Source organism: Phoxinus phoxinus (assembly GCF_949152265.1).
Source record: "Phoxinus phoxinus genome assembly, chromosome: 13".
Lineage (NCBI taxonomy): Eukaryota > Metazoa > Chordata > Actinopteri > Cypriniformes > Leuciscidae > Phoxinus > Phoxinus phoxinus.
In genome coordinates, this window is record NC_136888.1 from 33218842 (window position 1) to 33243646 (window position 24805).

General features: G+C 35.9%; 2 protein-coding genes across 3 annotated transcripts in view; both read right to left on the reverse strand.

Moving 5' to 3' along the window:
- tpo (thyroid peroxidase) overlaps positions 1 to 21724 on the reverse strand; it is a 48567-nt gene extending 26843 nt beyond the window's left edge. Inside the window, exons 1-9 of one of the 2 annotated variants that reach the window (XM_079632346.1) lie at positions 21291 to 21724; positions 19953 to 20132; positions 17119 to 17200; positions 14468 to 14549; positions 14219 to 14382; positions 12317 to 12440; positions 10670 to 10799; positions 7603 to 7809; positions 1635 to 2099 (exon numbers count right to left, since the gene is read on the reverse strand). In XM_079632346.1, the coding sequence (XP_079488472.1) occupies positions 1635 to 2099; positions 7603 to 7809; positions 10670 to 10799; positions 12317 to 12440; positions 14219 to 14382; positions 14468 to 14549; positions 17119 to 17188 (1242 nt within the window). In that variant the 5' untranslated portion in view covers positions 17189 to 17200; positions 19953 to 20132; positions 21291 to 21724. Of the gene's footprint in view, positions 1 to 1634; positions 2100 to 7602; positions 7810 to 10669; positions 10800 to 12316; positions 12441 to 14218; positions 14383 to 14467; positions 14550 to 17118; positions 17201 to 19952; positions 20133 to 21020 lie in introns of both variants that reach the window. The other variant, XM_079632345.1, reaches the window with a different exon arrangement.
- Positions 21725 to 22842: 1118 nt separating this feature from the next.
- Positions 22843 to 24805, reverse strand: part of sntg2 (syntrophin, gamma 2) — an 88940-nt gene continuing 86977 nt past the window's right edge. Inside the window, exons 16-17 of the mRNA XM_079633268.1 lie at positions 24796 to 24805; positions 22843 to 23693 (exon numbers count right to left, since the gene is read on the reverse strand). The exon at positions 24796 to 24805 is cut by the window's right edge and continues 101 nt beyond it. Of these exons, the coding sequence (XP_079489394.1) occupies positions 23562 to 23693; positions 24796 to 24805 (142 nt within the window). The 3' untranslated portion in view covers positions 22843 to 23561. The remainder of the gene's footprint in view (positions 23694 to 24795) is intronic.

Genomic DNA, 24805 nt, shown 5'->3' on the forward strand with positions numbered 1-24805 from the left:
CTTCTGCTCACCAAGGCTACATTTATTTGATAAAAAATACTGTAAAAACAGTAAAATTGTGAAATATTATTACAATTTAAAATAATTGTTTTATATGTGAATATATTGTAAAAAATGTAATTTATTCCTGTGATCAAAGCTGAATTTTCAGCATCCGGGTACTTTTTATGAATACTGTGAATTCACATACTGGTTTTTGCCTACGATATAGTTGGGAAGTATGTGATTTTAAATGCAGCCAGTGTCTTAAGGAGTGAGTCATTGAATCATTCATTCAACCGATTCATTCAGGAACAAAGCGTTTGACTGTCTTAAAGGATTAGTTCACCTCGAAGTGAAAATTTTCTGATAATTTACTCACCGCAATGGCATCCAAGATGTTCATGTCTTTCTTTCTTTAGTGGAAAAGAAATTACGTTTTTTAAGGAAAACATTTCAGGATTTTTCTCCACACAATGGACTTCAATTGCAACCAACATGTTGAAGTCCAAATCAATGCAGTTTCAAACGGCTCTGCGCGATCCCAGCTGAGGAATAGGGTCTTATCTAGCGAAATGATGTATATAAAAAAAAATTCTATACACTTTAATGTATACACAAACAATTGTTCGTCTTGTGCTGGTCTGCGACGCGCCAGGCATTACGTAATCACGTTGGAAAGGTCACGGGTCACGTCATCTATCTAAGATATTTTTCTGTGTACTTCGGTGCAAAAAGGTAGAGAAGGGCGAAAAATGAATCAAATTTTCTCCTCCAATTTCAAAATCGTCCAACATCTTTGTTTTAATTGTAAAAAAAAAAAAATTCGTGACCTTTCCAACGTGATGACGTAATACGTAGTGCATCTCGGAGATGGTACAAGATGGGCATTTGTGGTTAAAAAGTATATATATATATATTTTTTATTTTTTTTATTTTTTATAAATTGACAGATCGTTTCGCTAGATAAGACCCTATTCCTCAGCTGGGATCGCGCAGAGCCGTTTGAAGCACTTCAAAGCCCTTTGAAACTGCATTGATTTGGACTTCAACATGTTGGTTGCGGTTGAAGTCCATTGTGTGGAGAAAAATCCTGAAATGTTTTCCTCAAAATTTTTTTTTATTTCTTTTCCACTGAAGAAAGAAAGACATGAACATCTTGGATGGCATTGGGGTGAGTAAATCATCAGGAAATTTTCATTTCAAGGTGAAGTAATCCTTTAATGAGTGAGTCATTGAATCGTTCATTCAACCGATTTTGTAAAACACTCCTGTTGTGGCTTTGTTTGGAAAAAAATAGGCAAAGTCACTTAATATTATTGAAATGTTGAATCATTTGCAATCATGCTCTTTTAATCGTCACTCTTCGTGTGATATTGTTTAACTACATCAAATTATATAAATATAAAAGAAAAAGCCATACAGGGGCATATGCATTAGACTAACACTCTCTAGGTGTGTTTTAGTTTTTTTTGTAAAGTGAGCGATGATGTCAGATCGCACAACGTTGAAATGACTATTACTATACTATATCACAGACAATATATGATATATGCAGTGTAACAATAGCAGGTTATCACTTTTTACAGTGTAGTACTAATACTAGTCTTCATCTGGTCATTAAAGTGTTTTCACAGTTTAGCGGTGTGTGTTACCTGATGCAGCGCCCCGATGATCCTGCGTGTCTCCTGGTAGATGACCTCTGACCCCCAGTGAGGGTTGAGTCGTGTCAGGTGTCTGGCCAGCCGGTTGTGTTCTCTCACCCAGAGCGTGTGCAGGACAGACAGGGGCAGGATCTCGTTCACCCGGCTGTCACCCGCCGCGAAACACTCGACCCGCTGCGACCCGGGACCCTGGAGGCACGCGGACCGGGCCGAGACGAAGGGCAAGAGCGCCCGGCCCTCGTCCGTGTGCCTCTCGTTGACAGCCAGCAGACCCTCGGAGCCAGACAGGTTTCGCAGCGTGTTCTCCAGGTCTGCCGAATGCCCGTAGACGGTGGAGGCGTCGATGAAGGACGAGACGGAGTTCATCTGCTCTCGCTGGACGGTCAGACAGGACGGTGAAGAGCGGAAAAACGGGAGACAGCTTTTATTCCTGGACAGTTTATCATCCTCGGGAATCTGTGTGTGTGAGAGAGAGAGAGAGATTACGGTGTGTAGAAGTGTTTCTAAACCAGTTTGCTCACGTTCTGCTGGAGCTGGAAGATTTATTGGTAACACTTTACAATAAGGTTGGTTAGTTAACATTAGATAACTACATGAGTTAACCAGTGTTGGGGAAAGTTACTTTTAAAAGTAATGCATTACAATATTGCGTCACTCCCTTAAAAAGTAACTAATTGCATTACTTAGTTACTTTTTTAGAAAAGTAATGCGTTACGTTACTTTTGCGTTACTTTTTTTCCCACCTGTGCTGGACTTGTTTTTTTATAACACAAAAGTTATATTTCTGGGCAAATGTAAAGACCCTTTCACACCAAAAGTGAAATAATAATCCTCAGGCTGAAGGACATGTGTACAGTAGAGGAAAGCACACAAGCAAACCTTTATATCTATCTATAGTCATGTCTGCTTATTAAACTGAATCATCGAAGGTCAGAAGCAAGTACATTGGTCAATAAAGTGAGATTAAATGCATCAAAATTTATGTTTTATTTAACATTAAGTTATTGGAGGTTTGCATAGTATTCTGATTCTGCATTTCACTGATTTTATTCATTTTGAGGAATATTGAATATTTTTTTCTCTGCACTTTGATTTGTCTCATGAGGACAGGAGAGCTGTCAGTCAATAAATGGGAAAACAAAGTAATTTGCGTTACTTATTTGAAAAAGTAACTCAGATATTTTGTTGTAAATTTTAAAAGTAATGCGTTACTTTACTAGTTACTTGAAAAAGTAATCTGATTACGTAACTCAAGTTACTTGTAATGCATTTCCCCCAACACTGGAGTTAACATGAACTAATAATGAACTGCATATACAGCATTTATGAATCTTTCTTAATGATAATTTCAACATTTACTAACACTTTATTAAAATCTTGTTAGCATATGTTAATACATGAACTAACAATGAACAGCTGGGTTTATTAACTAGGGCTGTAAATGATTAATCGTGATTAATCGAATCCAAAATAAAAGTTTGTGTTTACATAATATATGTGTGTGTATTGTGTATAATTATGTTGTATATATAAATACACACACATACATGTATATATATTTGAGAAATATTTGCATTTATATACTACAAATATATTGTTATATGATTTATATTATATATAAATAACTATTTTCTATATAAATAAAAAAAAAAATTCTTAAATATATACATGCATGTGTGTGTATTTATATATATACAAAATATTTATACACAATACACATACATATATTATGTAAACACGAACTTTTATTTTGGTTTACAGCCCTATTATTAACAAATATTAACAAATACAGTAACATATGTATTGCTGGTTAGTTACATTAACTAATGTTAACTAATTAACCTTATTGTAAAGTGGACCGATTTATTAAATATTATTCATGATATGAAAGTGAGAAGGTCTAACAATATCAGCAAAATCAAGTGATGAAAATGGCCAATTACAGCAATAGTTCACCTAAAAATGTCTTTCACCCTCATTGATATAAAATAATAATGCACGAGTCATATGGACTTTTATGACTTTTATAGGCCTATTCATTTTGGTGATTTAAAACTAAGCAACATTATGAATATTGCATGATTTTAATGTGCTTTCTAGTCTGATTTATCCAGAGATTTATCCAGAAGTGACTTTCCTTTGATTAAAATGTATTTTTATTACCCAGCCCTATAATTATGGAGCTTTAATTTCCTGACGTTTTTCTGTGTTTTTCCACTTAATTGTTGCTTGGAAGAAGAAAAAAGGTTGTAAATGGCACGAGGCTGCACAAATGACAGAATATTAATTACTGGCTGAACTATATTCCTCATATGAATCTATTCATGTGCAAATGATCAATGAGAGCTAAATCGATGTAGTATAGGCTACGCTTCTGAATATGCATAAAGATCAATATTGAGCTGGAACTAAAAAGCATATTTGCACATGACTTCTTGAGTTTATATAATTTCATTTACATGTCCATGTTTTATTGCCTCACTGCCTTGTGTCTCGGATGTGTTGCTAATTTGTTCACAAAGTACACATGCACACAACATCCATTCTGCTTCGTGATGCATCGTAATAATGAAGGTGACAGTTAAACGTCCCGCTTGCGAAATCCCAATGTTTAAAATCCAGTTTTTCACATTATGGAAGCAAAATGTTCATGTTGAATAAACAATTACGCTCTGAATCTCCGGAGCTTTGCAAGAGCAAAAACACACTCCTCAGGGATGGACTCACTTGCAAAATTGATCACAAATCTTTTTGTTTATTTTCTGTCTGTCATTTCTGATCGGATGCCGAGAGCGGCCGGTCTATCGTGAGTATTAGTATGCAGTATATGGCTCAGGGTGGGCATGAATAAAAAGCTATTTTGTATATCTATGGAAGTGTCCTCCTTGCCTCTGGCTGGGGACAGTGAGATTAGTTACAAACCGACACAAACTCACAACATTTTTATGAGCATTTGGAGCCCCGGAGGATCCAGACCGGCCAACAAAAAGGTGCTGCCGTGACCCCCATTTTCAATGGCGTTTGAGGTTCGCCGGAGATAAAGAAGTAATCAATGAGATATATTTTCTTTTTAATTATAGTGCTCAGCCACATTCCCCCGGATTCATCTCCGTTGTTCCGAACCAACAGTCCTGAACTGTCCTCGGAGTCAAATATATTCCCACCTCTGACTCATCAGACAAAGCGAGCGCTAGACAATGACGTCCCCCCTGAGGAAACGCATGGCATTTTATCTGTTTAAACGAAATGAACTTCTGTCAATGAAGTCTAAAAATGAGAACAGTAACCTGCTCCTTGACACGGGATGTCAGCGCAAAAGAGATAATTCTAATGAAATGTCTGGGGGAATGTCTTATCCAGTCAATAGCAGAAAACTAGCTGCCGGGGACTCATATGAAAAAAGATGTTGCTCATGATTAATAATACACAACATCAGAGACAGTATGAGCAGGAGAGTCGTAGAATAATGAACGAGAGCCATCGCGACGCTCGATATACCGACTGAAGAGTGAAAGCCCCGCCTTTAAATTTAAAGAGCCAATCACTTTTGTTTTTGTCAAAGCCATACACAATTATTATAATTTTTTTGAATAGAAACGGTTCTATCACTTAAAAGTTCAAATTATAACTTTTTATAGGGTTCTGTGTTACAAATTATCTGTATAGAACCTATTGGGATGGATTGTAGTTTTGTTTTAATTCCAAAATATTATATATAAAAAAATGTATTTACTAACATTTTAGCCTATAAAGAACCCTTTTGTGGTTCCCAAATATTATATATATATATATATATATATATATATATATATATATATAGCGCAGACTGGTATTTTACACATTAGCTTTACCAACCAGTGTTGTTAAAAATAAAATAATTATAATAATAACAAATATATATTTAATATATTTTTGTATATGACAAAAGCACATTACTAAAAATACTAGAATGAAAACTGAAAATATAAAATAAATGCTTATTTAAAATTGTAATAAATACTATAATAGTATTTAAATAATAAAACCCTATTCAATTTGTTTCAACTTAAAAAACTAAGTGCTTGTGCTGCCTACTTTTAAGTTTAGTCAACTCAAATATCCAAGTTGTCAATTAGTACAGTCACATTGCAAGTCGACTAAACTTAAAATTGTAATGCCGCACAAAGAAGTTGAAACAACAAATATGAATAATTCCTTCAGAGTGTCTACCTCGACACTGACTTGCATGACTAACACTGACTGAAAGCACTGGTTGTTGAGCAGATCTTGAGGTTATACCAGTATCATGACTAAACCTGACTGGTTGTTGAGCAGATCTTGCAGGTTATACCAGTATCATGACTAAACCTGACTGGTTGTTGAGCGGATCTTGAGGTTATACCAGTATCATGACTAAACCTGACTGGTTGTTGAGCAGATCTTGAGGTTATACCAGTATCATGACTAAACCTGACTGGTTGTTGAGCAGATCTTGAGGTTATACCAGTATCATGACTAAACCTGACTGGTTGTTGAGCGGATCTTGAGGTTATACCAGTATCATGACTAAACCTGACTGGTTGTTGAGCAGATCTTGAGGTTATACCAGTATCATGACTAAACCTGACTGGTTGTTGAGCAGATCTTGAGTTTATACCAGTATCATGACTAAACCTGACTGGTTGTTGAGCAGATCTTGAGGTTATACCAGTATCATGACTAAACCTGACTGGTTGTTGAGCAGATCTTGAGGTTATACCAGTATCATGACTAAACCTGACTGGTTGTTGAGCAGATCTTGAGGTTATACCAGTATCATGACTAAACCTGACTGGTTGTTGAGCAGATCTTGAGTTTATACCAGTATCATGACTAAACCTGACTGGTTGTTGAGCAGATCTTGAGGTTATACCAGTATCATGACTAAACCTGACTGGTTGTTGAGCAGATCTTGAGGTTATACCAGTATCATGACTAAACCTGACTGGTTGAGCGGATCTTGAGGTTATACCAGTATCGTGACTAAACCTGACTGGTTGCTGAGCAGATCTTGAGGTTATACCAGTATCATGACTAAACCTGACTGGTTGTTGAGCGGATCTTGAGGTTATACCAGTATCATGACTAAACCTGACTGGTTGTAGAGCGGATCTTGAGGTTATACCAGTATCATGACTAAACCTGACTGGTTGTTGAGCAGATCTTGAGGTTATACCAGTATCATGACTAAACCTGACTGGTTGTTGAGCAGATCTTGAGGTTATACCAGTATCATGACTAAACCTGACTGGTTGTTGAGCAGATCTTGAGGTTATACCAGTATCATGACTAAACCTGACTGGTTGTTGAGCAGATCTTGAGGTTATACCAGTATCATGACTAAACCTGACTGGTTGTTGAGCAGATCTTGAGGTTATACCAGTATCATGACTAAACCTGACTGGTTGTTGAGCAGATCTTGAGGTTATACCAGTATCATGACTAAACCTGACTGGTTGTAGAGCGGATCTTGAGGTTACACCAGTATCATGACTAAACCTGACTGGTTGTTGAGCAGATCTTGAGGTTATACCAGTATCATGACTAAACCTGACTGGTTGTTGAGCAGATCTTGAGGTTATACCAGTATCATGACTAAACCTGACTGGTTGTTGAGCAGATCTTGAGGTTATACCAGTATCATGACTAAACCTGACTGGTTGTTGAGCAGATCTTGAGGTTATACCAGTATCATGACTAAACCTGACTGGTTGTTGAGCAGATCTTGAGGTTATACCAGTATCATGACTAAACCTGACTGGTTGTAGAGCGGATCTTGAGGTTATACCAGTATCATGACTAAACCTGACTGGTTGCTGAGCAGATCTTGAGGTTATACCAGTATCATGACTAAACCTGACTGGTTGCTGAGCAGATCTTGAGGTTATACCAGTATCATGACTAAACCTGACTGGTTGTTGAGCAGATCTTGAGGTTATACCAGTATGGGGAAGCAGGGGTTGGCATTGGTGCAGGTGTTCAGACAGTCCAGTCCCTCAGAGAATGCGGTTTGGCTGGAGCTCTGAGGTGTGAAGGAGATATCATGGTCGATGTATTGGCCCCAGTCCACCAGCATCTGGGAATAAAGCTCATCCTCCAGGACCAACTCGCTGGAGCCACGCATGATTTTATTACTGACTTCTCGAACCTTAAAATACAGAAATCAAATCAAAAGAGACATATTAGCCCACTGCCACCATTATGATCATTTTTACACTCAAACACTAGCTACTGAACATAAATATATAGACATAACCTGATTTTACATTTTCTGAAGGTGCTTTCCTCGATTTAAAGTCAGAGGAATTCACCTTCAAGTCTGTGATAATTCATGTCTGTGGCCGAAACGCTGCAGGACGTGTTACAAGCTGAAGGTTAATACTTAATGTTTAACCCTGTAAAGCCTGAAGAATGAAAAAAATCTTCTTTTTTTAAATGGAACAGTTTATTAAAACTTTAGACAAAAATGGTGAGTATCATAGGTTTTTATGGCTCATATAGTATGATATAGTGAGAAAGGGAAAAACAGCTCACTGGACAAATTGTGCAATGAAATTCTGACATAAATATCAGTCATCACTATTTCTGCCAAAAATATGTCTCTGTAAGATGATATTTAAATACTTAGTTTTATGATCAAAACTGCAATGCAATGCAATACAATGATGAATGAGAGATGAACAAATAAACCTTCCTCAAAAGCCTGATGATCATATTAGATTATTTTTCTTAAAAAAAGATGATGGATCATGTTAACTTAAGTTGTTTGATCTTGAAATATTACTAACAATATTAAAGTTATTCTTATATTTACTTTATAAAACTCAGTGAAGATTTCTCAGCAAAAAGTCATGAGCTGAAGGTAGACGTTTGTTCAATCAAGGCCTTTTGTTTGCTAAAAAAAGTGTAAAATCAATCAGACGAGAAGGCAGAAAGTTGATCATGTTGATCATTTAGAGGCCTCAGAAATTTGTGTATGAAACATGATGGACTTATAGGGTTAAAAATACCCTTTCATAACCCTAACTACAATAAAACAAACAAAACAAAAAACCCTTTCCCCTTAAACTCTATTCTCAACACCATACCTTAATTTGATGCAGTTGTGCTTAAGCATATAAGACATTGGGATTTGCTCTGGTAAATGAAATAAATGCATGAAAATGACCCCTGTGTGTGTGTGTGTGTGTGTGTGTGTGTGTGTGTGTGTGTGTGTGTGTGTGTGTGTGTGTGTGTGTGTGTGTGTGTGTGTGTGTGTGTGTGTGTGTGTGTGTGTGTGTGTGAGCAGTCAAGGAAATCTCATTATACCCCTCTCTGCCAGAGTTTGTTTACCTGTTAAAATGTCATTAAAACCACTAGCAATTAAAGCGGTATAGCTAAATTAGACGGAAGTGTTGTTGCGAGCTCTCTCTGCACTATGTGAGATGTGACAATATGAACATTTGTCATGAAACTTCTTGCACTGAAGTGATGCTGCCTTCGCCTCATTAAAAAAAAAAATAGTTTCAGTGAGACACGATGGCAGAGATGCTCGTTTTTCTTTGAATTTGGAAAGTAGAGGTTGTGCATATTTAAAACAGCGTGCATAGCTTTGCATTTTTAATGCGATAATAGAGCAGGGAAAGGCCAATGTGTCACAGGTAGATGTGAGATCAGGCTGTTTAATATGGAACGGTTTCTCAAGCTTATTTGTCAGACGTTTACAGAGTTTTTATTATAAATCTGCTTATATGTATGCAAAGCAAACAAGTATGCTGTGATTTGATGTACGGCATCAACATGCTCTAATGCTCTCTCAAACTCTCTCATCAGTTCATTCACACCATTTCCTGAAAATAAACGGCAAAAACATCTCGTTCAAAAACCATTATGATTATGACCACCATCATCAGTTCATTACTTCATTACTTCTTGTTGGTATTTTTGTCTTCTTTAACAGTACAAATGTCTAAACATTCTTACTTGAGAAGCAAAATGACTTAAGATATTAAGTCTTGTTTTTTGGGGAAAATGTATCAACATTAAGTTGAGTTTATGCTTAAAACAAAACAACAACAACAATTGTCTGCAAATGGGGTAAGACAATTAAAACATAATACATAGGAAAAACAAGTTTCTTTTTCTGACCTCGCCAGCAGATATTTGTTCTTGTTTTCAGAAAAACTCACTCAATTTTTAAATATTTTTTTCAGCAAAACAGACTTTTTAAGTAATTGTAATTTTGTTTCAAGTAAATGTATCATGATTTAAGAATGTTTAGATATTTGTACTGATTTTTTTTATATACATATATATATATATATATATATATATATATATATATATATATATATATAAATCAAAATAAATCAAAAATAAATAAATAAAATTCAATAAAGTATAAATATATAAAAATATAAGAATAGATATTGTCATAACCACCATAGATATTGCGAAATGGCCATAATTATAAATTACCAATAGTTTTGAAATCACCAAATTGCCAAATTTGCCAAAACGTTTTAAAAGTTACATGTTTAGGTCGGTCAGGTCAAATAAAATCAAAGGAGGCGGGGCTTAATGTTCACAGAAGTCGAGTGTGAACTCTAACCCCTTCAAATCAGGCTGAAAAACTTTTATTTTTTTTCCTCCACATTGGTGTCAGTGCTGTTTTTTATTATTTACACACCATTATAGTATATTCATATTTTAGCAGTTAGCAGTTTTAATTAAAAAATATATATTTATATAGCTTTAATTTATTTTTGCATAGCAATTTGCATATTTCATTCAAGGTAACTCGTTCCCTCTAGTTTTTATGCCTAATAACATCTGGCAAAGGGACTACCAATGAAATCTAGCCTTCGGGATAATTTGGGTAAATTTACATTCATGAATGTTGATTAATGTACACGGTCCCATTTTTAATTTAATAAATAAATAAATAAATCCCCCAGAGAATCATGTTATTTTTCACCTTATTCCTAGTCATTTCTTGCATGTATTCTGTGTATTGTTGTGCCGCTCACCAGAGGAAGTGGGAAGCCGCTGTATCGGCGTCCAGCGGTCCAGCCTTTGGGTTGGCTTTCTCCGTCCTCGTACTCCGCAGGGATCCATCTGGCCAAGCCGGTGTTGGCTGATCCCCAGAGCGGGTTCTTCCTGAACAACACAGTATGAAGGGATGGGAAAAGGTCTCAATGCATCGCAGTTTTAAAGAACACAGGGAAACAAACATGTTGATCTACTGCACTGTTGATTAAAGTACTGCATGTTTACAGAGAGCAATGCAATGAGGCAATGCATTATTTTGCACGATGCAATATTCTCACATTATTTGCCCTTCGTTGCATTGGATAAGTAACACTGCATTGCATGATCTCACAGAATTCAGGACCTGACTATAATAATGGCTTTGCATGCATTTCATATTCTGGCTCAATGCAATGCATACATTCTCTCACTGAATATAAACAAATATTGAAATTAATTATTTTCACATTGAATGTTCTTTTGTAGTCAATGCATTTCTTTTTAAATAACACTTTCATATACTCAAATTATTGCACTTCCTACATAACCGTCCGTCACACATGCTCCTCTTCCTTTTTAATCATCAGATGTGTATGCATTTCTCTTATTTAGTCACAAACGTAGTACAAATATTACATTTTTTGTCACTATAAAAACTTGACTTTTACACTTTCTGAAGATGTGAGTGAAGTTAGCCCGTGCACAGTCAAGGAAGTGTATTTATATAGCACTGTTTACAGTACAGACTGCTTTTCTGTATTGCACTTTTATTCAGACTCTTTTAAAGCAGCTTCACAGTAATAAACATGAAGATAACAGAGTCAATGAAGAATGAAGACAATCATTATCTTAATAACAGTGTTGTTGAAGTTGTTGTCAGGGCGTTGTTAGGGTGTTGCTAGGATATTCTGGGTGTTTCCGTATGGTCTCAAGTGTCCACTATCATCCAGTCTGTGTGATATTCTAGTCTCTAGATTTTGGATTGGCAGATTTGATATAGTTGGTCAAGCTCCAGTAATAATTATACATGATTTGGAGAAATGTTTAAAATAGTTTTAAATGAAGTACAGCATGTCTAACCACGTTCAACTACTCATTCAGATACATTTAATCAGAACTAATGATGTTTTTTGCATTAAAAATATATAATTTGATGCATCAGAACTGGACGGAAGGACATGGTACATTTCCTCCCGCAAATGTAAAATGAATGCTATAAATCTTGCAAGCCGAGCCAGTGCAGAGAACCAAAAATAATTTCCATGAAACTAAATCAATCATAGGCATCATAAAGCAAAAGTGGAGTTTATTCTGATTAAAATATGTTTATATGATTGCACACAGCCTCAGCTCAATAGGAGCACGTCCTCATTGCAGTTGCAGTTGAACTGGTAGAGAAAGCGTCTTCCATGACCCGGGTGCATGGGCGGGTATGAATATTTAAGGTTTAGACATTATTCTTATATTGTTTAGTGATATTCTCGTCTGGTTAAAGCTCTGACCCGTCTGGACGCGGGTCATCTTATCATATCGGCCTGATTCTCTTCACAAATGCCACGGAGCAGTTAACCGAGAGTCAGATTCCTGCGCTTTCAAACTGCCTCCTGCTGCATTATGGATAAATGATTAAGATGGGAGTGAGATACCGGTTATTGCAGACTCCAGAGATGCTGCGGTATTTTCCTCCGGTGGCGCAGGTGCTGGGCTGGAAAGGCTGAGGGCATCCAGACAGGTTTGCTATCCACTCCACTGCCTTCACCGAAAGGAGTTCTTGAAAAGGAGTTAATGTGTTTACGAGCGCAACTCAAACATTGAAGAGTAAACAGTGTGCCGAGGTCTAGCGCAGCTCTCATCAACTCTTGTGCATAGATTAAATCTGACATTTCAAGCGCTTCGGAGATGCATTATTCCACAGTTATAGAGCTGGACTGAATCTCCCATACATAATAACACGCTAATACCCAGCATCGGCCTCAAAAAAGGGTTTAGACACTTCATTCACACTTAAAAATGTCCTTACATTCATGTCATCTGGGCTCAAATGCTGCAAGAGCTTTAACTAACCTCACTTCTGTTATCTAATGCGATTTACAAACTCGTGTTTGATTGTCCAAATACTTTTTGGGGTCATAGCAGGGTCATAATCAGACACTGAATGGGGCAAGTCCCTCCCACACTGTGGAAAATCACATGATCAATAAGTCATGACAACATGTTTTTACCAGTGTTACATGCATTACAAGTAACTTGAGTTACGTAATCAGATTACTTTTTCAAGTAACTAGTAAAGTAACGCATTACTTTTAAAATTTACGACAAAATATCTGAGTTACTTTTTCAAATAAGTAACGCAAGTTACTTTGTTTTCTCATTTATTGACTGACAGTTCTCCTGTCCTCATGTTGAGACAAATCAAAGTGTGTGTGAGTGTGTGTGTGAACATGATGTTTATTGTAGTTCTAGACTAAATGTGAGCACTTGCACAAACAATATTCAATATTCCTCAAAATGAATAAAATCAGTGAAATGCAGAATCAGAATACTATGCAAACCTCCAATAACTAAATATGTTAAATAAAACATAATTTTTTATGCATTTAATCTCACTTTATTGACCAATGTACTTGCTTCTGACATTCGATGATTCAGTTTAATAAGCAGACATGACTATAGATAGATAGAAAGGTTTGCTTGTTTGCTTTCCTCTACTGTACACATTTTGCCCAGAAATATAACTTTTGTGTTATAAAATAACAAGCCCAGCCCTGGTGGGAAAAAAGTAACGCAAAAGTAACGTAACGCATTACTTTTCTAAAAAAGCAACTAAGTAATGCAATTATTTACTTTTTAAGAGAGTAACACAATATTGTAATGCATTACTTTTAAAAGTAACTTTCCCCAACACTGGTTTTTACATTGCTTTAACTAATCAAAATATGTTAAACAATTTTTTGTAAAAAATTTATAAGCTAAACAAGATTCACCTCAAGTCAATATAATGCCATTTAAGTTGAAATGACCTAAACATCCACGTTGATTGTACTTAAAAATGTAAGGCAGTGTCACGGTTTTGGTTTTGTTCATGTCATGTTTCTGTCTTGTCATGTGATTTCCCTGTTAGTCATGTGATCCCTTGTCTGATGTGTCATGTTGTCATTGGTTCATTGTTCACAGGTGTCCCTTGTCTTGTCGTTAGTCTTGTGTGTATTTAAGCCCTCATGTGTCTTTGTCAAGTATTGTTTTATGTAATCTCTGTTGGTGAGCGTCATGTCAATGTCCTTGTTTTTGAATTCACGCCATGCTTTTGTTCTAAGTTTAATCTTGTATGTAATTAAACTGCACTTGGGTTTTATCTTCAAACTTGCCTTCAATGGCTCCATTACAGGCAGCAACATTAGTTTGCAGTGCAATAATTAGAAATGGCCAAAATCTAATGTAAAAAGTTAGATTTTTTTGGCTCAGTGGTTTTAAAAGTAACAACGTTGTGAAGAAGATTGAGTTCAAGACACGGTTTACAGCCTTTGGTCAAGTACGCATGCTCCCCTCACCTGACACAGCCAGTGATCTTCTCTGTCTCCTGCTCGCCTTCTCCTTTAAAAGCCCTAAAGTCATGTGGAAGATCTCGGCTGATCTGCAGATGTGTTGTGTTTCTGAGGATCCCTGTCTGGAGAGTGTGTACATCTGTGAAGGGGACGTCTGAGGATACAACCTGCTTCTCAGAGGAAAAACATCATCTTTCCTCAATATATCCAGAGACAAAAGAGTTTAGATGATAATAATGATTGCAGAATGTTTACCCGTGTGCGGATCCGTTCAGGGCGGCACTGACCATCTGAAGACTCTCTTGGAATGAAGATATAATCAAGCTCTCGGGAATGACTAGTTTTCAGAGAAAGTTAAAGTACTTAACACCACAAACTACCAATGGGCTTTATGCACAGCTGCACTACTTCCTGAACTTTAGCCAGCTCCTTTCCTGTCTGCCATTATTGGACAAACTGATTAATCCAGGTGTGCCTGACCAACAACAATAATCAGACACACCTGGATTAATCAGTTTGTCCAATAATGACAGACAGGAAACAAAGGAGCTGGCTAAAGTTCAGGAAGTAGTGCAGCTGTGCATAAAGCCCATTGCAGATGTAACAAGGAATCTGTAAATATTATAATGCATTTTAATTTAGATAATAATGGATTATAAAGTATACTGTATTATGAATATCTTTATAATGCATTATGTATAAAGGCTTTTAGTAAAGTGTTACTAAAAAAACACTTTTCTTCTTGGTTAGATGAACGTTAATGGGATAGTTTGGAGTAATTTCAACCTAGGGTCCTTTGCACCATGACCTCGAGCCAAACTCCCTCCAAAAGTTATTTTTTCCCCTTGGTGGAACATTATTAAAGTTAGAGATTATTTAGAGATATCAGCTGAATGGCTTAGTGCCGGCGCTAATGGATCCAAGGTTGTATCTGGTAAATTACCGCACTAATAATGCCCGGGACGGCACCAAACTTCTACAGTAGTACAAATAGGTTCTGTACTCACAAAACGAGGCATTGTAAAGTTTGTAAGTACATCAGGAGTCTATTTAAATAACACTTGCCTGATGGCTTATGCTAGCGCTAACCCGGACGTCGAGGTCACTTCTGGGATTTAGGAAAAGCCAGTAAAAGTCCTGGCAGAAAGCGATGCATAAGGATGTAGTGTAACGACGCCCAATACCAGGAATGCACTAATATTTTGTTGGTAGTACCAGTTTGCAACAATTATTAGTCAACACTTAAAAAAAAAACAAAAAAAAAAAACACTTGGATATACCCAAAAACTTTTTCAGCAACACCAGGTGATCGCGTGAGACTTTTACGGGCTTTTCCCAAATCACAGAAGTGACCTCGACGTCTGGGTTAGCGCTAGCATAAGCCATCAGGCAAGTGTTATTTAAATAGACTCCTGATGTACTTACAAACTTCACAATGCCTCGTTTTATGATTACAGAAGCTAGTGTACTACTGTAGAAGTTTGGTGCCGTCCCGGGCATTATTAATGCAGTAATTTACCAGATACAACCTTGGATCCATTAGCGCCGGCACTAAACCATTCGGCTGATATCTCTAAATAATCTCTAACTTTAATAATGTTCGACCAAGGGGGAAAAAAGCTTCTGGGGGGTGTTTGGCTCGAGGTCATGGTGCAAAGGACCCTAGCTTGAAATTAGTCCGAACCATCCCTTTAATGGGAACATTCCATTCTGCAAACATTATGAGACTGTTACATTTAAATGTTCTCTGAACATTCTAAATTCCAAGTAGTAACATTTAAAAAATGTTAGACAAACGTCCAACTAAAACATTCCATGAGAACATGTTTTGAGAACATTATTAAAGACCAGATAACTTAGAAGGAATGTTCTATTAATGTTACTATAGAAGAAGGTTTGTTCATGACTTTTGAGAGTATGTTAGCTACACACACATATATTATTATTAATATATTTCACTCGGTGCTTTTGTATTATGTTGCAGTTGTTACACAAGGCTGTGTCTGTATTATACAGACGTCAAGAAAAATCCTCCCAGAAATCCACATTGTCATTGCAGATAAAAAGTGTTGGTGTTGAAAATTTAATTAAACTGCTCATGTCCTTTAGTGATATAAAAATGAAATGTAGAATATTCACTCAGGTTTTACATTAATGTAATGTCTCCAGGGTGGGCTTATGAATACGGGCCATAATTTGACGTCTTGGCATTCGTGCCTAGTTAAAGAACGCAGTGTTTTTTCGAGAAACGTCCCAATGTCAGCTCTGATTATGCGGCCCGCACAAGCGCATCAAAGCCACGCTCTTCCTGTGGGGCCAGAACTGCACAAACACACCATGAGACGCGTCTGAAGCCCAACATCCAGACCGCTGTGTGACATAATTCAGACTCGGAAAGACGGCATTCCCCACTGGGAGAGAATCAGACATTTCTAATACTAACCAACAACCCATCTACTTTTAACATGAAGACGGTAACACAACAATGCCGTCCCGCTCGGCACCTGACCTTCCTGTTATACGTGTCGAGACCTGCAATTTCTCGGGAAATATCCCAAGGGTCACCACAGGAGATGTCATTACAGAAATTTGGCTCCAGATGTCAGGTACCAGATGTGGTTGGAACATTGGGTCTAAACTAAATGTCAGCAGGTACAAAATAACCCGTAATGAATCTGTCTCCAGCTGGCTGTGAGAATAAGACTCTGTGTTGAGTTCTGGTAATTGCCACCGAATCCCATTCGAAAAGTCTTTGCTTAGTTGCTACCATACTTGTTGTGAAAGAACAGCAGCAATTACCCACAAATCATCAACATCAGGACTGACGTACATATGTTACAGAACATCTTATTTATAGACGTCTAAGATGCTGAACTGTACAGTATATGTGAAAGGACGCCACATACGCTGAGATGAATCTGTGCTCAGATCGCAGCACATCATGAGAGCGGTTAAACACAGCAGAACGCCAGCCATGCTCTCTCTGACCTGGAAGAAAAGAAAAATGCTTTTAATTAACTGAAAATAAGCCAATAAATGTCTCATGGCAGTGAAAGCTGTTTGAGCTGCATGCAGTATGTATGTATGTGTACGCTTGCAACGCCAAGGTCATGGGTTTGATTCCCAGGGAAAGCAAGAACTGATAAGAATGTAAATGTGTACCTTAAAATGCAATGTAAGTCGCTTTGGATAAAAGTGTCTGCCAAATGCATAAATATAAATGTAAATATACACTATTTATACTGTATGTACGCCACTAAAGTGATCTAAATAAACTATATATATGTAAGGAATAATTGACGACAGGCCGTTGAATTATTATAAAAATAATGCACACCCGAGGTGGTAATGCGGTCACGACGCGAAGCGGAGTGGCCGTTACACCTCGGGTGTGCATTATTTTTATAATAATTCAACGGTCTGGAGTCAATTATTCCGCTTATACTACAGTTACCACACCTCGAAATATTGTTCAGATTATGTATTTCAAGACGTTTGTAAAGTTTTTGTCATTAAAACGCTCTTGTATGTAGGACTAATTCCTTGCGCATCTAAACTGCATGCTCCGTTGCTAATTCCAAAACGTCATTTTAGAGTTAGTAACGGAGGTCTGAGCCGCTGATAGCAGAGTAAAGGCCACTTAATGCTGGACACACGTAACGACTAGAAACATTCGCTGACTGTGAATGCAGCAGATTTTAAACACCGCTGTGAACACAGACTGAACGCGCTGAACACGCGTGCATGCAGATAAGTATCAACTTACATTCATAACCGGCCTTACAGCAAGTGTGTCCCCGGCTTTATGCAGTTATTAATGCAGTTATGAGAGAGAAAGAAGCATTCGCGTCAATATTATTATTTATTTATTTATTCAATTCGTTTTAATTAATTCGTTCATTCTTTTTTTTCTATTAGTGACAGACTAGCCTAATAAATGAAACACAAAGCCCTTTTAACAAGTATAGGCCAATCAATAATTTTTTATTTGTTATATTATCTGCAGCAGGACTATCAATTTATTGAAATATTCTTTTTAATTTTCTATTGATTATATATAGGACTATATATACTTTATTTATTAAAATTAAACTGCATATTTCCATTGATTGTGAAGTTAGACATTGGAAATTGTAGATCGAGCACATGTGGCTGCAGTTTTCTTGTTATGAATTGTATCCTATTTTCCGTTATTACAGTTGACTACGCGAAGTGATATGGAACTGTAATACGGTTAAGACCTGCCGGAACTACTTTAGCCGTGCGGTTCCCTGAATATAATTGCACACCTCAGAACGTTCGTCAACCAATCAGATTCAAGCATGCAACGGCCCTGTAGTATAAATATATATAAATAATTATATTAACTATGAAATGCATTTTATTACTATATAAGTATATGAATTCATTATTCAAGAAGAAATCTTCAAGTCATGTCTTGCCCCAAAAGCATAAATAATTTAAATTCCATTGTTTGTCGTTTGCATATCATCATTATAATAGCACTGGAATTAAATGATTTTTTTCAGCAACAATTAAATTTAGCACAACAAATACTATTATGCACATATACAATTGTATATTAGCCTACATTACAATTGTACAATTAAATTGTTACAGTGGGATACTGTGAATTTGGGGAGTTAAAAGGGCTTTATTTAATTATATCCATGCAATATATATTTTTTGCTGATTTTAGGGTGAACTACACTGTACACAAATTGTTGTTTCAACTTAAAAAAGTTGTTTATTCTGCCTTAAAATTTTAAGTTTAGTCAACTTGAAATGTGAAGTTGTAGTAAGTGACAACTTGGATATTTGAGTCAAGTCACCTTTATTTAGATAGCCCTTTATACAATACATGTAGTTTCAAAGCAGCTTTACAGTTATAACAAGAAAATAATGCAACAAAGTTTGTTTCGGCTGTTATTTGAGTTGAATCAACTTAAAATCTTAAGGCAGTATTAACACTTACTTTTAAGTTGTATTTTTTAATGTATGATCCAGACATTTCCTGGCAGCTAAAAAAAAAAGTATTTAAAATTAAAAGAAAATAATAAATTGGTGATACATCATTGTAACACGCGCACACATGTATTTGATAGAAATGATTCAACAAGGACACATTGAATTGATCAAACGTTACAGTAAAGACATTTATAATGTTACAAAAGATTATATTTCAAATAAATGCTCTACACTGTAAAAAAAATGTTGGTTTAACTTAAAAAAAGCAAGTTACCTTGTTGCCTTAAAATTCGTTGTAATACAAAATTTTAGTTAATACAATGAAGAAGAATGGTTTAATAAACAGAAACTCAAAATATGGTATCTTCACACATTAGTTATCGAAGTTGATTTGACAAAAGATAACAAATCATGAAAATATTTTTTTACAGTGTATAAAACGTTATATTCATCAAACTTTAAATACTGTATCAGGGTTTCCACAAAAATATGAAGCAGCACAACTTTTTCAACAAAGATAATAATCAGAAATGTTTCTTGAGCATCAAATCATCATATTAGAATGATTTTACACTGAAGACTGGAGTAATGATGCTGAAAATTCAGGTTTTATCACATGAATAAATTCCATTTTACAATAAATTCACAGCTATTTTAAATTGTAATAATATTTCACTGTATTTTTTAACAAATGAATGAAGCCTTGGTGAGCAGAAGATACTTCTTTCTAAAAACACAAGCATCTATTTGTAATGATATCTAGAGTTCCTACCTCTGGTCTCTGCGAGGCGGTTGTGTGTGTTTTTCCAGTCGGCTGTGTTCACTCTCCCCTGTGTTCACGTCTGTACGGGGTTTTGCTCACTGACTGTGAACAGTCAAACTCTGCTGATTCCAACAAAACTCTTGCTTTTCAAGGCTCTTGCTTCATGAAGCGTGTCGCTGGAGTGGCCCTCTTTAAACACAACACAAGCTCATGTCAAGCATCTGTCAGGACTTGGAAATCATCATTATCTGCTAACCCTGGCTTTGTACACAGATCTGAAACATGACATTTCACAGTCTTAGTGGAATAGTTGACCTAAAACAGGCCATTCGGTCATCATTTACAAACGGTATTTTCATTTTTGGCTGGAATATTCCCAAAAATGACCCGTGATCATCTCATTTTCAGGGAAATGTCCGTCAATGAGCTCTTTTCACAAAATATTTGAGCTATATGACTGCGGTAGTTGAGGAATGACCTGATGCTTTTGGCATAACTCATCATTTAAACAGTCAATTCTGAAGAAGGTCTTTGGCTGGACAAAATGATCCTTAATTAAAGTAAGTCAAGTCATTAATCTAGATTAATAACAAGGCTTCATTGGGAGTAACGCACGGCACTTGATCTGATGTCTTTTGTACAAGTATAATCATCTAAAAGGCTGTAAAAAGATTTTGAATCATTCATTTATGAGAATTTATGTCACACACCCTATAACAATATCATAAATATAAGTGATAGATTACAATTACTTTGTCTGAGAATACATGAGTGCAGCAACACACACCGCCTCAATATGCAATGTATTTTTTTATGATTTTTTTAGTGCTTTCTAGGTGGTTTCTCCGTCATTTTGTTGAAATCACTAACACTAAACAAAGCTGCAGACATATTAGCGAATTAGTGAGGGCAAATGGTGCATTTATTGTGTTAATAATAGTGCAATAAAGCACAGCAGAACTCACTTTCAAATCAAACAGTGAAATATGCATGATCGTGTGGATTTCGCTGACTGGATTTGATTTCAAAGTAGGCCTAAATATGAGCGCACTTTAAGAGCAATATTAACATGCTTACCTTAGTAAACACCAATAATAACTGTCTGGAACAAAACAGCTCAATGATGTTTAAACAGTTCAAATGTTCATGTACATGTACAGAACAATACTGTCAGCGACTGGCGTCAATGACTCTTGACAGAAACAAAAGCACCAGCTCATCTGACGTAAGGTTGTGGCTCCTGAAGCTCTTCATGCGATTCAAGAGCCCTACAGAGTGGACATCGAGGAATGACGTGTTTTCGACACAAAGAAGCACTGCTGGCTGAATCAATCCAGATGTGTTCACCTTCATCACTCGAGATGTTTATTCCTCCGCCTCTGCCTGACTGGAGTCGAGCGCTTCAGACGGTCGAGGCAGTGTTGTACCAATCATACCAGAAGCTCAAAATTGTGTAGCCTATTTGGAAGAAAAGTATCGTACACAACACGTCAAACGTACAGAATACAGCTATTTATAGAGCAACCACTTTTTGACACGACCTGAAAAATACTTTATTGCTATAAAACTTAATCGAACTTAGCTTGGAAAAAAACTGACTAGCGCCGCGGCAGAAACGTCTTTTTTCTTCTTCTACTTCTTCTTCTTGCAAACATACAGAGATGACATGTTAATGTAATACAACTTTGTATACAATATACAAAAATAACATTAACTTGTGAGAGAAAGTCACGATGATAGTCCGAGAAGACATAATGGATACATGCGTAACCGAGGTTACGTTAGTTCACGTTTACGTTCAATCACGATGGTAGACGTAGCCTAGTAGGCTACAGCTAATCATCCACAACTAGATAAGTAGCCTATAGAAGCCCTATGATTACAACGACCATCATTTTAAGTGTCACAAAAAATTGTCGTACATTATGGGATTTATTTCATTATTGATCGTACAGAGGTCAAAATTATCGAACAAATACGATAACAACACTGAGACGAGGCCTTGTACTTCATTGAGTCTGTGAGTAACTTATGTGACAATGAGAGATTACATAACGGACAGCTTCACTGATTTATGAGGTTTTTGACACATCAACATCATTTGTTTAGACACTTGCTTTCATAATTTCTAGACAAACACTCATTTTAAAACATTTATAGGTCCGTTTATCATTTATCAAAAGTGTTGCATGCACTATGCCATTTCATGTTCATGATTCGCAGGTTTTAAACGGCAAATTAAATGAACCATTAATTCACCCGTGTGTTGTTGTTGTATAATGGTAATTACCATTCATGTTCTGTTAAGACTGATTGCATGTGTAAAAAATTATAGTCATTGTGAAATTAACCAATTATTTCCCCTCATAATTATTTAAATATGCTATTTGGGGTTCATTTGACCCAGGCAAACAAACAAACAAATGAATGTTATTTTGGCTCTATATTGGAAAATATATAGTAATACAAATGAATATAATAGTTCTATAATCAAATGTACTATATTTTCAGATTTATATACTGTACCTGTTGAGGGTTGTATAAATAAATGTAGATTAGTTTACCTTCGAGTTATTATAATGTTACTCTGTTCAGGATCTGTTCAGCTTGGCAAAAGATAGATAGATAGATAGATAGATAGATAGATAGATAGATAGATAGATAGATAGATAGATAGATAGATAGATAGATAGATAGATAGATAGATAGATAAGATAATGTTACTCGGTTCAGGATCTGTTCAGCTTGGCAAAAGAAAGATAGATAGATAGATAGGTAGATAGGTAGATAGATAGATAGATAGGTAGATAGATTTAAATATTATTTAGTTAAATATGTGAATATATAGTTATATAATCAAATGTACTATACATTCAGGTTTATTTACTTGTTTTTTATTATGTAGTTAACCATAAACTATATACATATTTTTACATATAAACATTTTCTGGAGCCACAAGAATCATGCCGTATCGGGTCAGCAGTTAACTAATCATTCCTTTATTTGGAAAAGAACCGGAATAACATCAAACTAAATATAACAGCGGATCAGGGATCTTGATTCATAATCTCACTTTTCAAGGACAGTAGCTGGCAAGACTGTCTAATTACTGTAAATCAAACCACTACTTCATATTAACACGTATCAAATTAATTTCAACATAGGCAGCACTTTCATTCAAATGCAGAGAACCATCAGAATTGACATTAAAATCATATATGACTTGCTATTATGCTTTGTGCTAAATTAAGAGGTTTGAGGCATTGAATAAAAAACAAAAGGGCAAAAGAACACAAAGTCATATATTGGCCAAAGTTTGGTTGATTTTACAGCTGAAAGTTTCACCCGTTTTGCCCAGTAAAATTGTCAAATGCACTTCATGCATCAACTTATAATGCCGAATATCAACATCTGCTTTGCTACATAATCAATATGAGTTCAGGTTAAGCACATGATCGATCATATTAGTAGGTAGGAAAGAAATCATAACTCAATGCATGTCAAAATATCATCTACTCAACGTCGTTCTGAATTTAGAAGATTCGTACAAAAATAACAATAACTAGATATATTGATAGATATTGTGCATAAAATCAGACGAGGTTGTACAGATGTTTCTAGCTGCTGCACATGTACTTCTGCGTGAGACTCTGACTGCTGACGAACACGGGGTCCACCGTGGCCACTTTAGCAGCGATGAACGAGTGGATGCAGTGAAGGACCGCCGTCAGATTGGCAAACTCCAGCTCCTGTTTGAAAACACACCATCAGTCGCTGAGATCAACTATCAAAGATATATTAGGCTTCAAACTTAGTCTACACTCTAAAAAATGCTGGGTTGTTTTAGCCCAATTTTGGGTCAAATATGGACAAACCCAAACGTTGGATCAAAAATGCAATTTAAAAATGGAACCCAATGGCTGGGTTTGTCCATATTTGACCCAAAATTGGGTTAAAACAACCCAGCATTTTTTAGAGTGATATGCAAACGCTCCCATGTCAGCTTTTTCTCCTTCAAGTCAACAGCTGTCACGACAGAGCAATGGTTTATTACATACAAAAGCACGTAAAAGTCTTTTAGTGTGAAATCTGCACTGATTTTTATCAAGTAAACGTAAGAATAACTTTAATATGAAGCAACTTTGGTTTACTTCATTATCTATGGATCATTTTAAAGTAAAATCATGTTCAAATGTGAGTCTTAAATATGATCATCCGGCTTTTCAGGAAGATTTATCTGTTCATCTCTCAATCATCATCTTTGTATTGCTTAATATATTTTAAAACTAGTTTTGATCATAAAACTAAGCATTTAAATATCATCTTATTATTGGCAGATAGAGCGACGCCTGCATGTTATGTCAGTCTGCTATAATGTTATAAAATCTCATTGGTTTACATTACAAGCGTTAGAATGTCATCTCACTTTTTGTCCATATAAATATCAGAATTTGCACCAAAACATATTTTTGCTCAGTTTGAGTCTCTCAATGAAATCTAGCTGCTTTTCCCACCATATTATCACTATATCACACTATATGAGCCATAAAAACCTGATGTATCAAATATGATACTAAAAAAAAAAACATTTAAAGTTTCATTAAACTGTTCCATTTAAAAAAAATAGATTTTTCTATTATTTTTATTATTATATGATTATTCTATTATTATTTTACTATTATTTCAGTTATTAAACCTAATCCTTCTTATTATGAACAATTTCAAAACAAAATACTTCAGAACAGTATATATTTTAAACCCGATAAATCTTATTAACATTATATTGTTATGCAGCATAAATGTTCGTTGTGGACATTTCCTGCTAATATTCACATGTAAACACAATCTGACCTTCATTTCG